The sequence below is a fragment of the Malania oleifera genome, chromosome 4 (assembly GCF_029873635.1).
Source record: "Malania oleifera isolate guangnan ecotype guangnan chromosome 4, ASM2987363v1, whole genome shotgun sequence".
In the NCBI taxonomy this organism is placed as follows: Eukaryota; Viridiplantae; Streptophyta; class Magnoliopsida; order Santalales; family Ximeniaceae; genus Malania; species Malania oleifera.
Genome location: NC_080420.1, coordinates 5,783,007 through 5,800,201, shown reverse-complemented (window position 1 = coordinate 5,800,201; position 17,195 = coordinate 5,783,007). Strand labels below are relative to the sequence as shown.

The 17,195-nt window shown below is 36.6% G+C and overlaps 1 protein-coding gene across 1 annotated transcript in view; it reads right to left on the bottom strand.

Annotated features, from left to right (window-relative positions):
* LOC131153588 (protein TIC 100) overlaps positions 1–16,869 on the bottom strand; it is a 29,098-nt gene extending 12,229 nt beyond the window's left edge. Inside the window, exons 1-4 of the mRNA XM_058106002.1 lie at positions 16,092–16,869; positions 2,945–3,016; positions 2,645–2,734; positions 1,891–2,064 (exon numbers count right to left, since the gene is read on the bottom strand). Of these exons, the coding sequence (XP_057961985.1) occupies positions 1,891–2,064; positions 2,645–2,734; positions 2,945–3,016; positions 16,092–16,729 (974 nt within the window). The 5' untranslated portion in view covers positions 16,730–16,869. The remainder of the gene's footprint in view (positions 1–1,890; positions 2,065–2,644; positions 2,735–2,944; positions 3,017–16,091) is intronic.
* Positions 16,870–17,195: the final 326 nt, after the last annotated feature.

Sequence of the window (17,195 nt, the reverse complement as noted above, 5' to 3'; positions counted from 1 at the left end):
ATATTATCAAAATAAAATATTTTCCTAACACGTTTGTATTTTCAAATTGTTAATTAATGTATCTCTTATGAGTATTTAAAAAAATAGTAAATTTTGTATCATTGTCATCCTCAATATAATCTTTTCCCCCTCTCGCCACATGGTATATTGAGAATGATTTATGAAAGAGAGGGTAATAGTCCTGTAGCGATTACGTAACGACCGTAACAGCCTTTACGTAACAGTCGCAGTCTGTAATGGCCATTACAAACGTGATTTTTTTTCCCACCGATTTCGCGGTGTGTAACGGTATCAATTACCCAAAAAATCGTTACGTAACAGCGTTATGTAACGGTTGCGGCCATTATTTAAAACCATGCTTATCCCTATCCATCCCAAATGCAACCTTCCTAATCTCACTTCCCTTAAAAGGTTTCTCCACCAAAGACTTCTGATCCACATAAATGGGATTCCACTCCAACCCCTCTATAATTGCCCAAGCAACATTTGTGCCATTCCCCTTAGAGAAAAAAAATGCATAAAAAAGACTACCTAGCTATTACCACATGATCAAAAGTGACCTCCCCCACCCTCACCTCCAACTGCCTAATGACATTCTTTGTCCTCTTACCATTAGCCGAAGAACGAAAAATTTTAGCGCTACAATCACCCTTTCTAACCATAAAAATACCTCCTCTAACTTTATTTTTTTGAACCTCCTCCTCCAATAAATTCTTCTACTCTTTACTATCCAAAAACTCCAATTCTCCCAAAATGCTGTTTTTCCTTTCTTTTCTTTTTTTTAAATTCTAATGTCTCCAAACTTCAATATTCCACTCCTTTGCCACTTCCTTTAACTCCTTTAGCTTTCTCATGAACACAAAACCCTTCCAACCCTTATGTAGTTATACGCCCCTTAGTCCAGGTATCCCTTACCAAAGGAATAAGAGACTTATGATCCAACAACATATTTCAAACATAAAAGGCATAGGACCCTACTAAATCTTTCTAGACTCCACCAAAATTGGAAAATGATAAAATAGACCTAGATAAAACAACTTGAGAAGAGTTGGATATTCATCTTCCCAATCGCCACCAAATAAGAACATATCTAAATGACTCACTATCACTCTCTCCTCACTCATCGACCGAAAAAAAGAGTATCTCTAAAAGGGCCGGATCCGAGCCTATAAATGAGCCCAAACAAGTCTATCTATGACTTGTTCACGAGCCTAAACGAGCCGAGCTCAACCTTGCTCAAAGTCAGCTCATTTAATAAACAAGCCCTAAAAATAGGCTTGGAAATCATAAATGAACAAGCCACCCCTAAAATATAGGCTTGGAAATCACTTGTCTAAGCAAATGAACAAGCCAGCCCTTACCAAGCTCCTGACAAATGAATTGGTTCATTGGCAGCCCTACTTCCACATAGCAAGCCGCTACTGTTCCTTTGCCTTTCACTAATATTACAGAGCTCAGTTTTTGTTATCAAAAAAAAAAAGATTACATAGTTTTCTTCTTTTCTTTACTAAAAGTATGTGTCGCCAGATTTTTATTATCACAAGAAAGCATATTTTTTCTTCAAAAGAACAAACCTTTTCTTGGTGTTTTTCTCTCCTTTAAAATTGTTCTGGCTCTTTCCTTTTTTCAACATATTTCTATCACAGCCTTCTTTTTTCTCTTTTTTTATGTTTTTATCCTCTTTATAAATTGGCATCTTGCTGCACTTCGGTTAGTGTTTTTTTAGCATCAAGCACCTCGCACAATACTATGCAAGGTTAGCAACACCTTGAAAGCATCTTTCACCTTTGACTACATTGGAATTGAACATAAAATGGAAGAAGGCAAAAGGTTAGAAACACTATGATTATGATCAAGCAGAGAAACACATCAAACAGAAAGATAGCTTACGGTTTGCTGCCAAACTGTCTGACCCACTCATCGTTCTCGTAAAATGGGGTAATATACTCCCCCCCAACTAAACGGATGCTATCTTCAATATCCATCTCCAACCATTCTTTGTCTTTTGGGGGCATGAAATCTCTTGATATTATTTTACCCTCAGCACGCATCTTCGCTTCAAGCCTGGGAACATGATAAGATGACTCATTTGAATAGCATTACAAGAAAAATCAATGCTTGGATTCTAACTGCTCAGTTTTATTATAGGCATGTTTGAGCAGCTTTACTCACTTTTTAGTTTTAATGATAATAATTTCTAATCTATCATACAACATTAGAAGGGGAGCCTTGGTGCAGCAGTAGAGTTTTCTTCATGTGACCTGGAGGTCACGCGTTCAAGGCATGGAAACAGCCTCTTGAAAAAATGCAAGATAAGGCTGCATACTATAGACCCATTGCGGTCTGCTCCTTCCCCCAGGAGCTTTGTGCACTGAACTGCTTTTTTTTTTTTTTTTTCCCATACAAGAATTTAGTATGAACAACTTTGTAGCTGGAGAATGATCCTTGAAAAAAAGCTTCAAATAACTTCCATCTTAAAGTGATTTTCTGCTCAAAATCAATTCCAAAGACAAGAATCTGGTCTGTCAACCACGTTGTTTAAGGCTAGCCCATGAATAATTTGGCACCATGAAATCGCTTTCAATTGGATTTATCCCAAACAGACTATGACTACATTGGTAAAATATACAAATCATAAACATACTTGGAACCTGGCACAGGTTCAATGTCGGGTATTTCAACTTCAACAACCCCATGACCCTCCATGTTGTTTTGAAGCCATTCACCTTCATACCTGTAAACAGGAATTGTTTCATAATAAGCACTGTAACTTTAAAAAATTGACTTGATACACATATTAAGCTTCACAAGCAATAACTTAAATACTTCCAAAAAAAAAGGTGCACGCACACACACATGCAAATCCAAAGGAAAAATATGTCCATGCACTCCTCTAGTTTCAATATTTGTAAACATGTAGCAGCTGCTAAGAGAATCAACAAACCTGACCAGCCCATGTTCAGCAACATAAACACCTTTCCCATGTGCCAAATCATCCCATACAGTACCCTCATACCTTGACATAGAAGAAATGTCAATAGAAAAGAAGATGATAAAGGGGAGGGGAAATATGCAGTAAATATGAATGCAACATGATAAACGGCATGATTTTTTCTTCCTAGGAGGAGCCCTTATCATCCTTGTACATTCTCCTATATCTCAATAAAGCTTCTTTTTCAATCCAAAATTAATGATAAAAAGCAAATAAACAAACCACTGCCAGTTAAATTGACTGCCAAGTTCAGAATCCCTCCAACTGGAACAAGAATGAAAGAAACGCTAACAGAAGAAAACCCTTTTTAAACCAACTCTAGAAGTTTCCTTATCCAATCAAATCCATCATTCATCAATTTTGAGTTCCAGGTAAATCAAAAGTAACCCATATGGCCATATGAATAGAAAATTGAGCAAGTATAATATTCACTCATATAAAGGAATATAAATTGAAAACACGGACTAATGAGAGCATAGAACCGAGAAGATGCCAGCTAGCATTCAAATGAAGTCTCTAGGGAGTTGTCACATATGATATGGAAGAATACAGAGAGAAATTCTATGGCATTTTTTAATTGACAATTGCAATTGTATATTGCTTTCATCATGGATAAAGGAGGGGGCTCCTTCCATTTCTGTACCCCAGTTAACTTTGGACAACATTTCTTTTCAAAAAATAATACTCGCTCATTATAATAGGTAATAACAGAAATGAAAACATGCTACTGGATAGGTGATCTGATGCACTGTTACTCTTTAACTAAATAAAAAGTAACCATATGAATGAAAGAAATCCTAAAAAATGAAGGTGAAGAAAGGCCAGCAGGGATCAGCAAAGTTGCAATGTTCAGTGAATTACAAAGGTAGAGATCTTAAAACGAGTTTCCCTAATTAGATTCTGTCAGTCCTTTTTTCCTTTTCCTTTGTTTCTTTTGCTTTTTTTTTGGTGGGGGGGGGTGTAATTTGCCTTCTTCTTCCTTAACATAATTCAATTTCTATAAAATAAAATAAAAATCTCCTAAAAAGAATTAACAAATCACCTGATAAAAAAGAATTATTCAATTAAAATCACCCATCAAAACGTTGCATACATAGAGGCTCTGTATGGCATCAATAAAAAGGACAACAATTTCAGTTTAAAATGTAACTCAAAAGATTTGGGCAATGGGTATCCATATGATTACAAATTTACAAAAAATTTTGCCAAAACAACTCATAAAAACTACTATTTGATCAAAATTATGGCCATTACATGATAAAAAATTACACTACATGGAGATGAGTGTTAGGCATGGATGCATGAATAACGCTAGACTCATCGAATCTAGTAATCTTGAATCTAAGGGCACAAGAGATAGCAGGAAAAAATTAAAGTCTGCGCATAGCATAACCTGTCCAAAACAGTGCCTTACTTGCATTACACAAACCAGGAATTACCCCTCTCTGAATTCAATGGAGACATCTATAGCGTGCGTACTAAAGAATATGCATGTTGAAGGCATATATCAAGCCCATATTAGTTTTTCATGCATCGTATGGGAACATGTACATATTTTGAACCATCATCATCTTGCAGATAAACCACTGATTCAACACACAATATGAAGAAACATAAAGAATAGGCTGGCATGTAGACCTGTCCCCCCCCCCCCCCACCACACCAATTTTGATCATCCTAAGTAATGGTTATCTAGAACAACAACAACAACAACAAACCAAGCCATAAGTCCAACTAGGTGGGGTGGACTACATGAACCTTTTTCCGCCAATTTACACAATCATGGGAAATTTCCTACAGCAATTTTAAGGGCTACTAAATCCTTACACACTATCTTATTCCAAGTTAATTTAGGTCTACCCCTACCCCTTCTATTGTCACTAACTATAACTAGCTCACTCCTCAATGGTGCATTATTTGGCCTATATTGCACATACCCAAACCATTTGAGTCGCCTCTCACTTACAATTGCTTAACTTACCGCAAATATGTTAATTCCTTAATTTATCTTTTAACATTATACCACTTATATACCTCAACAACTTTTACTTTTCGAATAAGTTGTTTCTATGTCATGATTATATAAATTTTAAAAATATATTGTTGTTATTGTTGTTGTTGTGTATAAAATTTGGAGGAATATGACGAGTATCTAATAAAGGCCAATATAAAATTTATTGCATAACTATCATTATCATCATCACCATCATCATCATCATCTTAATAATAATAATACTTGCAAAAATATATTAGAACATTTATTAAATAAGAAATTCAAAAATAAAATATAGAAGTTTTGCAGAACATACTCCTCAATCCTATTGATCTATTTGACTAGCAGCTTGGTAGCTTTGTCTTTGATATATGATTGGTTATGTTAGCTTGGAACTATGGCCCGAATACCTTGAACACCGCACTGAGAATTGGGATAGGATAAACCCTGATTCCCCTTCTCTATCTGCCATTTTGAGGCATTTTTAATTTCATTTAGCCATTTTTGGCCACTTCAAGGTGACTTGTAATTGTTTGAAATGGTTTGAAACAATCTAGAGAGGTTTCAAACTTTTTAAAAGAAAATCGAGAAAACCCCCATCTTTTTAAAGTTTTCCTCTTTTTTCTTGTTTTGGGTATTTTTCATTGGCCTCATTTGTGTTTTTCTTCATTTTAATAAATTAAAATTTTAAAAAATTATTTATTTATTTATTTATTTAGCGTGTGGCAACATGTGCTAGCACGTGGTTGCCCATGTAGGCATGCACCAACCAACTAAAACAACACCGTTTAAGGACATTCAATTTAACATAAAAAAATAAGTAAGCGCGTGCATAAAATGGCATTGTTCAATTTATTCACTGTTTTTTAAAAAATAATATAAAGGGAGGCAAATACAATTGTCTTTTCCCTGCACACAAACCCCCATTTGGTCACTTGTTCCCCATTGTCCAGTACCTAAACCGCCATAATTTCCAGCAATGGTCCCCCACGTGCCTCAGGCACTGCATTTCCCATTTTCCCTTCCACGTTTTCTTTTTCCCCTTCCTTCCTCCAGACTCCCAAGCCATCCCAAACCGTGAAAGTCCCCCAACCCCCATCCAACACCCAGCCTGAGACCCCATTTCTCTTGCCATGGCAACTTCATCCAGCACTCTCGCCCACCAACTCCATGACCCATCTAATCCCCCATCTACCCGTGTCTTGGTTTTTTTTCTTCTAATTTTATTCGCTTCTACTTTTTTTCCTTTTTTCCTCTTCTATATAAGGATCCCAACACTCTTGAGGAAGGGGACCCTTCGGCTATTGGAAACCTCTCGGTCATCTCTCTTTCTACCTCTCCCTCCTCTCATTTCCCTCCCTCTCTGTGTCTCTCTATACTGTATTTCACGACTGAGTTTGGGTTTTGTGGGCAATTGTTAATGCATGTGATTCTATGAACTGTATGTGAATGATGGTTATGGTGCATTTATGCATGTACGCAATGCATGTGTGCGCATGAATGAATAAGTGCAAGCATGCATGTCTATATGCATGTGTGGGTGCGTGCGCATATATGGGAACGTGCATGTGCAGGAGTATTTGCATGCATAAGTGCATGGAGGCATGCGTTTGCATGTATGTTAGATGTATCTTTAGATTCTTTACATGTTTGTTTGCAGGCATGCATGAATATGTATATACATGTGCAAGAATATATGTATGTGAACATGCATGTGTAGATATGAATGCATGCATATGGACATGTGCACATGATGAGTATGCATGCATGCGAGGATACGAACAAGTGCATGATGATCTTAGTGCATGCATTTGTACATGTGTGTTAGTGTTTGCAATTTTGCATGTGTAGTGGATGTGTTAATGCGTTAATGTGCATGCATATAGTCTAGTTGTAAATGCATGTAAGGCATGTGTTGATGTGCATACATAAATTCATGATGCGTATGTAGGTGTGTATGTGTCAATGCATGTACATGAATGCTATAGTAGGCACAGTGTGTAAGTAAATGTATGATGGGAATGTGTGTACATGCATATGACTTAGCAACTTAGCATATTACGTGCAGGTGCATGCATATGTGTGTGTATGAGTGCATGTATGAATGTTCAAGTATGTAGGCGTGCATATGTTTGGAAATGCATGAATGACATATGAATGTAAATGTACGTGCAAGTGCTAGCATGCATGATTAGGTATATGTGCGATTGCATACGATTTAATATGAACGCCTGACAAGTGCATGTTTGCATGTATGTTATACATGTGAGTGTATTTGTTGGTGACTTGGAGCATGAAAGCATATGTTTACATCTAAGCCAGATATGCATGTATGGGTGTCTTTGTATGCGAGCATGGATATGTTAGGATGAATGTGATTTTGCACGTATCAATGAATGTGCTGGTAATTGGTATATGTGCACGAGTATGTGTGTATTGTGTGAGTGAGTGTATCTACACATGCATACATGTATACTTAACTTGTATTGTTATAAGTATTACTGTTATAATTGCATGTTTCCAATTCTAGGTGTTTGTTGTTATCTTTATAGTGTTAGTTCACCCAAAAAAAATTTGTTCAACCAATTTTTTGTGACATTATTTTACCATATTTTACGTGTAAAAACTCCCCAATGATAGAGAACTAGAGATGAGGCATTTTAAGCCTCACCTATTTAACTCTTAGAGAAATTTGTTTAGTTCACTCACTTTGAGCTACCTTGGTGGTTGTATAAGAAAATGTGTGGCATTTTATGCATGGTTTACGTATCTTCTCTTTTGTTAGCATTTCTATTTGCATTTTTTTCTATGTTCTACATGAGTGTTACTCTTTTCTACTCGTTGAATTGTTAATTGTTAATTAATCCGACAATGGAACTTGAAAGTGGGGCAATGGCGTCCTTTTAAGACTCCCGAAGTGATAGCAATCTTCACAATAGGAGTATTCAATATTTAAAAGGCTGGCAAATCAAATATACATGGAAGATTTAAAGAATCTTGTTTAGTTAAATTCAAAAGGGTAATCATTGGTTAATCAAATACTGTCACAAAAAACTGGTTGAACAATTTTTGGGTGAACTAACACAATAAAGATAACAGAAAACACCTAGAATAGTAGGGTTATTCATTGGTTAATCAGATACTGTTGGTGGAATAGGTGTGTCAGTGGCACTGATACCTTCCCCTCACATAACCATACTCTCAAACCCTACTCTTGTTACATACATGAAGACAACTAGTTCTTGCACCTATGCAGTAGTAATTAGGTTATCTAACCGCCCTTAGGACAAAACAGGTTAGTGGTGACTCTGTTGAACCTTAAAAACCCATAATCTCACATTTCAAATCACTTGGATCAGCCGACATCCAGGTCAATGCAGTTCCTCCTTCAGAATGAGCTCAACAAGTTAAATAAATTAGAAGCAAACTGTAAGAAAATTCAAGGAAAAAACACCATTAAATCTAACAAAACAAATATAAACCGAAAACAAAACCATCAAATGAAAGCCACAAACACCATTGTTTTATTTGAAAAGAAAAGGGTAAAAAGCAGCTAACACCATAAACTACATTAAAAAATAAAGCCTATCGCGTTCTTCAATCATTGACTATAAGCCTAACATATAGCAATAGTCAATTATGTAAAAGTTAACCCACATTAAAAAAAAATAAAGGAATGTAAGTAACACAATGGATGGGAAAACTATTTTTAATTAAAAAAAAAGTATATTCATAGACAAAGAATGTGCAAAACAAGGGAATAAGAAGCCATGACAGAACATCCTTTTTTACATATATTAAAAAAAAAACACGAAACTAGAAAAACAAAACAATTCATGCAAAATAGCAAACCCATCCCACAGACCATCTTCAAAACACACTCCCATGAAACAACCAGCAGCAACTGCCCATAAAGAAGCCAAATACTGAATATTACCCAAAACCAAAACCCAAGAAGTCTTCTTCCCCTTAAAAATGTGATTGTTCCTTTCCATTCAAATACCCCACAACACAACAAACAAACCATATTTCCATATAGCAAGCATACTTGTCTTTACTCCTGCCAAAACCCAAAAAGAAATAGCTAGTATTATCCTACACAGTCTAGACAAACCCAACTTTCCCCAATTAAACCAAACAGCTTGTTCCAAATCCTCCAAGAGAAAGAATAATGCAAAAAAACAAATAGAGGCAGATTCAGAACTATCAAAACAAAGAACATACGCATCCGAGTTAATAACCTTCAATTTGCAATAGATTATTAGTGTTGACTCTATTAAGATCAACCAACCAAATAAACACCTTAGGTTCCTTTTGTTATCATTTCAATCTTCTATTATTGTTTTTGTATGGTGAAGAAACAAATTATGAAAACGCATTTGTTTATATTGCCAGTTTTCTATTTCTATTGTTAGTTTTCAGTTGTTTTTGAAAAAATTGAAAACTAGATTTTATGGTTCAATTGCTTGCAATCATCAATTTAATATTTAGAATTAGCTTTGGTGGATTAAATCATACACTTTACACATAATTTTAAATTAAAATCAAAATTAAATGATAATCTGAATTTAAAATATGATTAAAAAATATCCACAAAAATTCAAAAAATATTTAAAAACAATAAAAATCATTTTAAAAAATATTTTACTATTTTTAATTGTCATGTACAAAAAGATTGCTCTTGTAAAGTGAATTATGAAATATAATAATTACATAATTTTCCAACTATCATGCACAATAAGATTATTTGTATAAAGTGAATTTTTGAAATGCAATAATTAAGAAAATTTCTTAAAATAATTTTTATTTTTATTATAATATTCTTAATTTGTATTATGTTTGTACTTTATTATTTTAATCATATTTTCTAATTGTTATTTGAGTCGAGGACAAAAATGAACATTTGTTTGATCAAGTTTTTAAATTGTTTTAGTTTTAGAAACATTAACCAAATAGGTTGTTGGTTTTTTATTTTTAGTTTCCATCTCTAGTTATCAATTTTTGTTTTCGCTTTTCATTTTCATAATTTTTTTAAAGTGATATCAATCGCCCCTTTATTTAAGAGGGAATTTTGACCTTCCAAATTATATGAAAGAAAGAAAAGGACATGTTCTCCAAGGTCAGAAACTCAAAGAAAGAATTGTAAGAAAATTCTCCAAAAGACTCCAACACTCACTCCCTCACAACCTCCCTAGGACACAACCGTCCAACAAACTGAACAAAAAACAAGAAATAACCCCATTACATAATGAAGAAAGATGGTAAAACGATGAAAAGACATGAAATGAGTTGAACCTCCGCCCAAGGGACTTCCTAGAAACATGTACATCCCATTATTCGCCCCAAAATTGGTGTAAGGAATAAAACATGAATAAAGCTGAGATATAAATCACCAAGCACTCTCAAAAGAAGATCTAAAACCTATATTGGTATCCAATGCATTTTCTTGTGTGCAAAATTTACTTTTATGTCTCCTTACATCCTCCACAACCTCATTAGCAACTAAAATAGCATCTACAATCAAGCACTCTAAGCCTAAGAAATTGAACTTCTTATTATTAAACTCAACCTATCCGCAAGCACCTTTGCAATAATCTTATATACATTGGCAACTAGACTAACAGGCCGAAAATTAGCAACATGAATAGATTTACCCTTCCTAGGCAATAAAGTGATGAAGGTAGAATTAATGCCCAAGTTCAAAATATGACTAAAGAACTCCTTAACAATCTCCACTAAATCCGCTCTATCAGCATTCCAAAAAATCCTAGAAAAAATCCATATTGAACCTATCCAGACCCAGAGCCTTATCCCTATCCATCTCAAAAACAATCTGCCTGACCTCACTTTTGTCAAAAGATCTCCCCAAACAAGACTGCTGTCAAAGAAATGGGATTCCACTCCAAGCCCTTAATCACCGGCCTTCCTCCATCCTCCTTAGAAGAAAAGATTTGCAAAAAAATATATAAACTCGCTAGCTATCACACCAGGATCAGATATAGCATCTCCCTTACTCATCTCCAACTCCCTAATAACACCCCTTCTCCTCTTACTATTAATCAAACTATGAAAGAATTTAGAATTACAATCACCCTTCCCAGCCCGTTTGTTTGTAGTCTTGGCCTCAAACTCCCCACTTCCCTTAAAATAACCTCCTTTAACTCATTTATTAAACCTGCTCTCTTGACCACCAAAAGCATCCCTTCCTCCTTTTTCCTATCTAGTAAATCTAATTCCCCCAAATACTATTTTTTCTTAATCTATTATCTCAAAAATCCTTCAAATTCCACCTCTTCAATACAACCTAAAGCCTTTTGAGATTTCTTATAAATCAGACAGGCTAAAATCCTCCCACCCCCCATCAACCTCCTAATTCTAGGAATCTCCCACCAAAGAGAGAAGAGACTTATGATCCAACTGCATATTTTCAAACATAAAATGCATAAGACCCCATCTAACCGTTCTAGACTCTAATAAAATAGGAAAACGATCATACATAAGCCTAGACAAAACCACTTGTGAATGATTCAAACATTCATCTTACCAAACACCATTAAATAAGAACCTATCGAAACGACTAGCAACAAACAAAACCACTCGCGAATGATTTGGAAATTCATCTTACCACTCACCACGAAATAAGAACCTATCCAAATGGCTAGCAACAACCCTTTCCCACCCACTAACCAAGAAAATAAAGTGGTATCCATTTGAAAGTCCCTTAACCAACACTCCCAAACCTATCAAAATTACTCATAGTAGAAGTGATTCCCCCCCCACCTTCTCTTCCCCCTAGGGAACCTACCCACGTTAAAACCCCCCTACTAACCACCTAAGCGAACAAAGCCCAAAAACCGCATAAAGTTCCTCCCAAAAAAAAGTAAAATGATCCAAGTGCTAGCCTAGAAGGACCAAAAACAAATAAAACCCACCACTAACCCCTACCTCTAATATCTAACAAAACAGATATGCAAAAGAAATCCACCAAACTATCAATATTATATAGATGGAACAATGTCCCAAATAATCCACCACTGGCCCCTACATCTAATATCTAACAAGACTGATAAGGAATGGAAATTCACTAAACAATCAATCTTACAAATGCAATGAGCGCCCCAAATAATCCACCCCCACACCTTGGCCATCTGGCAGCCCCTTTGGAAAGGAAGAAATTCCCCTCCCGAATACTCCTAACTATCCTCCTATCCACTTTTTCAAATTTCTTCAACAAAAACAATATCAGGGGCATTTCAACTCAAAACTTCCTTAATGAGCCTTGTCATCCTCACATCCCCTAGTCCTCTCACATTTCAACTAATTATCTTCGTAATTTACCCAACCCCAAAAAAGAAAAAAACAAAACAAAACAAAACAAAACAACAACCTTACCCCCTATAATTGATAGAATTAGCTAAGTTGTTCAATTCCTTTTGCAGCTTCTTTTTCTTCCTCTCATAGGAACTAGGAGAACCCACCACCTTCAATTCCTTCTTTAAAGAATTCACTACCTTAACATCCATCCCCTCGAGGAGTTCTTGTAGGTAATGATTTTCCCTCTCACTCCCAATGAGTTAAAGGCCAAGATCCCCCTTATTAGAATCCTCCCTTTGTCTTAAATTATTAACCTTAGTTTCCAGCATATTAGGAATGGGCATGATACCTTTTTGAGAATTTAGAACCATTATATTCCCCATATACGATCCAATCACAGCATCATCACCAGCGGCAGCCACATTAGAGATAGCAATCCAAGTGAGAAGGGACAGCAGTAGGACCACAATCCAAGTGAGGAGAAAATGCCAAAGATCCCTCCTCAATTACATTTTCTACTTGGATCCTATTTATTATTTAAATGGCAAACAGCAACCCGTGCTTCTTAATATGAACACCTACGTCCATTATTGTGCATTTGACTCCTCAAATAATTTCCAAGGAGAACTTAAAAATCATCCTCATTATCCACCCCATTTTCTTCCATCAAATCCAATAGAAGGCCCTTATCATCATCACTTAAACTCTCCAAATCTTCATCTGATTCTAATCCTTATCATCAACACCCCAAAATCCAAGACCTCCTCTTGATTACATGATGCTCCTATAGAATAAAATAAATTATGCATCGTTTTCTATACAGGAACATTACGCTGAATGCGTTGAAGACCTCTTTATTATCAGCAATTATCAGATTCATTTGACAATCAACATGAATCACATGAGTTCCTTCAACTCATGAATTCCCATTTGTAAGAACCCTTTGACCCTCACAAATTGCAGTCCCTTTCTTCCCCCAGCACATTCACATCTTGCATATTATGTCTCATCTACTTGTTCACTTCCAGCTTCAATTCTTTCTGTGTTTTCTACATACTCTGAACTCTGCAATAGTCTATTGTTCATTTCTGAAACTCCCAGGTCCCAAGTCCCAACCTTTCCAATCCAGCTTCAAGAGGTTTAGCCAACCCCTTCTTACTATAAATACCCAACCCATCACCCAATAAATTACCTGACCCAACTGCTCCAGCAGCTTCCTCAGTATCCAACCCACTACATACCTTAAGTCTCAATTCTGCATTAGTAATCTCAGGACCAACATGCTGTTTCACAGCCCAAGCTTCATAACCCTCCAACATGGGCTCTTTAAACCCCTTCTGATTTTGTAGTACAACCCATAACTTATTCCCATTCCAATTAGACCTAATATGTGAAGGCAATCCTCCCTAATCCTACTCTGTCTACCATTCTCCCTTTCAATCAGATTAAAATCCCTGATTTCTCTGCAGAAATCTCACCACACCATCTCAACCACCACAAGTTGTTCCCTTGCCAGAAACTTGAAATCTTCCATTGGGGGTTGGCAAAGAACATTGGCATAAGATAATCACTGGAAAATATTCTGTTTTCTCCATTCCTCACAGCTGCCAATGTTTCTCAAACCCCACTTGCGATAGAACAAACCTTTTCCTAGATTTCTCTTCATCACCACTTCCCTACCAATGGAAAGCTCTGACAAAGCATTCCAAAATTTCCACCAAACTTCTGCTTCTTTCCTTCTGGAATTAAATTTCTCCTCTCTCCTTCACTTTTTCCAAACACAAGAAACAATCCCCTTGATTGAACAGCTTTGACAGTAACAAAACCTCCTCCATTCCTAAAAAATGTTCCCCTTGAACCCTTGTCAAATTCACAAGGTTCAGGGCTTAACCAATTCATGCATTTCAACAGCCTTTGAAATTCATTCGCATTAAACAGCAAGAAAAAGTACAGCTGCCTGCAAACTCCCATATACGCACCAAACCACCCTTCAAATTATTCAAGCTGAAAATCTTCTTATCTGCATATCAATGGTGGTTTCTGGCATCACTGGTGGTATCATCCAAAGACACCACAACCCAGAACAATCATACAGGTTTTCTGTAATCCTGCTCTCACCAAGAAATCAATGGAATTCATATGCTATACCATCACCCTACCTCGTGTCAAAGAATACTTCAGAAACAAAATACCGCATCAATTCAAATAACCCAACCCACAATGAAGATAACTTGCCGGAATCAATGGTGTATGGTTCATCTCTCACATGTCGCCTCTCACATCGCCTATCGTAACATCTTTAGGCAGGAAAAGACATACATAAAAGCATGAGCAATAAAAAAATCCCACTGTCAACTAAGCTTAAAAAGAAGGTAATTTCCTACGCTTCACACAGTAAATAACAAATTATAAGATATGAACTCCCATGGGAAAAATCTAGCTAATCCATTTGAGGAATTCTCCATATCATCAAGCCATTCCATCACAGATTTGGAGTTCTACATGTTACAATGTACATTAAATTAAAGGCCTTAGTAGTAATTTAGAGAAAAATAATTATAGGTTCAGCATTTTCATGGGTGGCAATCTAGTTGGCCGGATGTCTGGAAAATAAAATTGATCAGTCCAGCACTGAGGCAGAATACCGAAGTTTTGCACATGCAGATGCAGAACCATTTTGGATACAAAACTCACTTTGTGAACTTTTTATTCCTCTCACAAATGCACCATCTCACCTCCGTGACAATTTTGGAGCCACCAATCTCACACTTAAACCAATAATTAACTCTCTTAGGAAACATGCAAACTTGATTATCATTTTGTTCGGGAGAAAAGTAGCTAAGGGAGATCTTCTGTGTCTCTGTCTCTGTCTGCGTGTGTTTTTTTTTCAGTTGGGGGGGGGGGGGGGGTTGGATCTCTACACTTAGGTCAGTTTGGATTGTTTTGGAAAAGGAAAAGAAAAAAGGAAACATGCAAACCCTGATTATCATTTTGTTCATGAGAAAAGTAGCTAAGGGAGATCTTTTGTGTCTGTGTCTCTGTGTGTGTGTGTGTGTGTGTGTGTTTTTTTTTGGGAAGTGGGGTGTGGATCTCTACACTTAGGTCAGTTTGGATTGTTGGGGAAAAGGAAAAGAAAAAAAAAATACAATGGAAATTCATTTTTCTATTGTATTTTCACTCTATATCAAACACTATTAAAAGCTGAACTCCAGCAAAAAACTTGTTCAGATCACTATGATATAAATCCTTACCGAGACCAAGACTGGGGAAAGGATTCATATAACCGACCCCACCTAGTGAGACTTAATGTTTGGTTTGTTGTTGTTGTTGTATTTGATACAATTAAAAATGAAAAGTTGTTCTAATATGATTAAAAATTATGAAAAATCAAATGTTAAAAATGTATAAAATCATTTTTTTCATTTTGCTCGTTGATTTGGTATTTTCTATTTTCTTTCTCACTTTCCTTGATAACTAACATGAGGAAGTGAACTTTTTTGTATTTTCCTTTCCTTTTCTATCCCTAAAATTTTCCTAGTTCTAAATGAGATCTTAAGGCTACGGGTTTAGCCCACAGTGATACTGTATTCAAATTTGAATATTCAAAAAACATTCTTCCTCCATTATCTCTTGTGTTTCCAACCACACAAAAAATTCAAAAAAAAAAAAAAAACACACACACACACACACACTCCCCTAAGGGATGTATCAAAAAAGGAAAACAAAAAAAGGGTATGAAGCGTATAGTATGATATGAACCCAATAACAAAGGACAATAAATTCAATACGTACGAGCTCCCATCAAGGAAAATGTAGCTGACCCATTTCAGAAACTCCTCAATCCTGTCGAGCTCTTCAATGACGGCCTTCGGATTCGATATGTCGTAGTGGTTATCGGGTATTACCGGGTACGATTTCCTGTACGGCAAGTAGAAGGGCGCAATGGGCGGGTCTCTGCCAGCCCTAATCTCCTCCCTCACCACATCCCAGTCATCCTCATCTGCCCAAACCGGGTCCCACCCGGGTTTGGTCATCTCAAGCGGAGCATCCGCCCACAGCTCCTTCAGATCCTCCTCTCTCCAGTTCTCCGGGTCTTTGGGGAAATCGAAGAGGTCTTCGTAGTACACGTACTTCCTGTCTTCTTCATCCTCTGTCTTCTTTAGTCTCTTGCTGTCGAGGACCTTCGAGAACCGTCTGATGTTGGCCTCGGCCGAGTTGTCGTCGTCCGCCGACTCGGCCGCTTGTCCAGGTCGGACATAGATGAGCTCGTCCGAGGCAGAGGACTCATCGGAGTCCGAATCAGACTCCTCCGAGGAAGATGACGATGATGATTCAACTGGTTCTTCTTCCTCCCCCTCCTCTTCTTCTTCTTCACTTTCACTTTCATTTTCTTGTTGCTTAGTGGGCTCGGTTGAGTCTTCAACAGCCATTGCTCACGTCTGAAAAATTGGAAGGAATTCGAGAGGGAAGATGAAGAAGAAAGAGTGGGAGTAGAGAAGATAAGGCACAGGGTTTTGGGTTTTCGGGCTTTTGTCTCACGCTCGAAACTTTGCTCGAGCGCCAAATCTGCGAGTTTTTTCCATTTTAATATTATTTTATAATAAAATATAAAATAATATTTTATTTGAAAAAAAAATTTCCACTTATGTAATCTTACAAATTGGTGTTGCGAAATTTAAACAAATCTTGTAATCTTCCCCTTTTTTTTTTCTTTTTCACGTGCAACCTACACTTCTTTCCAAACCTCCCTCCTCTGCCGGCGAGAAAAGTAGGCCTGGAAAAACGGGTTATAACCCGTCGAGTCACCCGGACCAGCCCATTTAAAACGAGACCAAGTTTGAGAAAGTTAACCCATTTAATAATTGGGCGGGTCATGGGTCAACTCGTTTATAAACG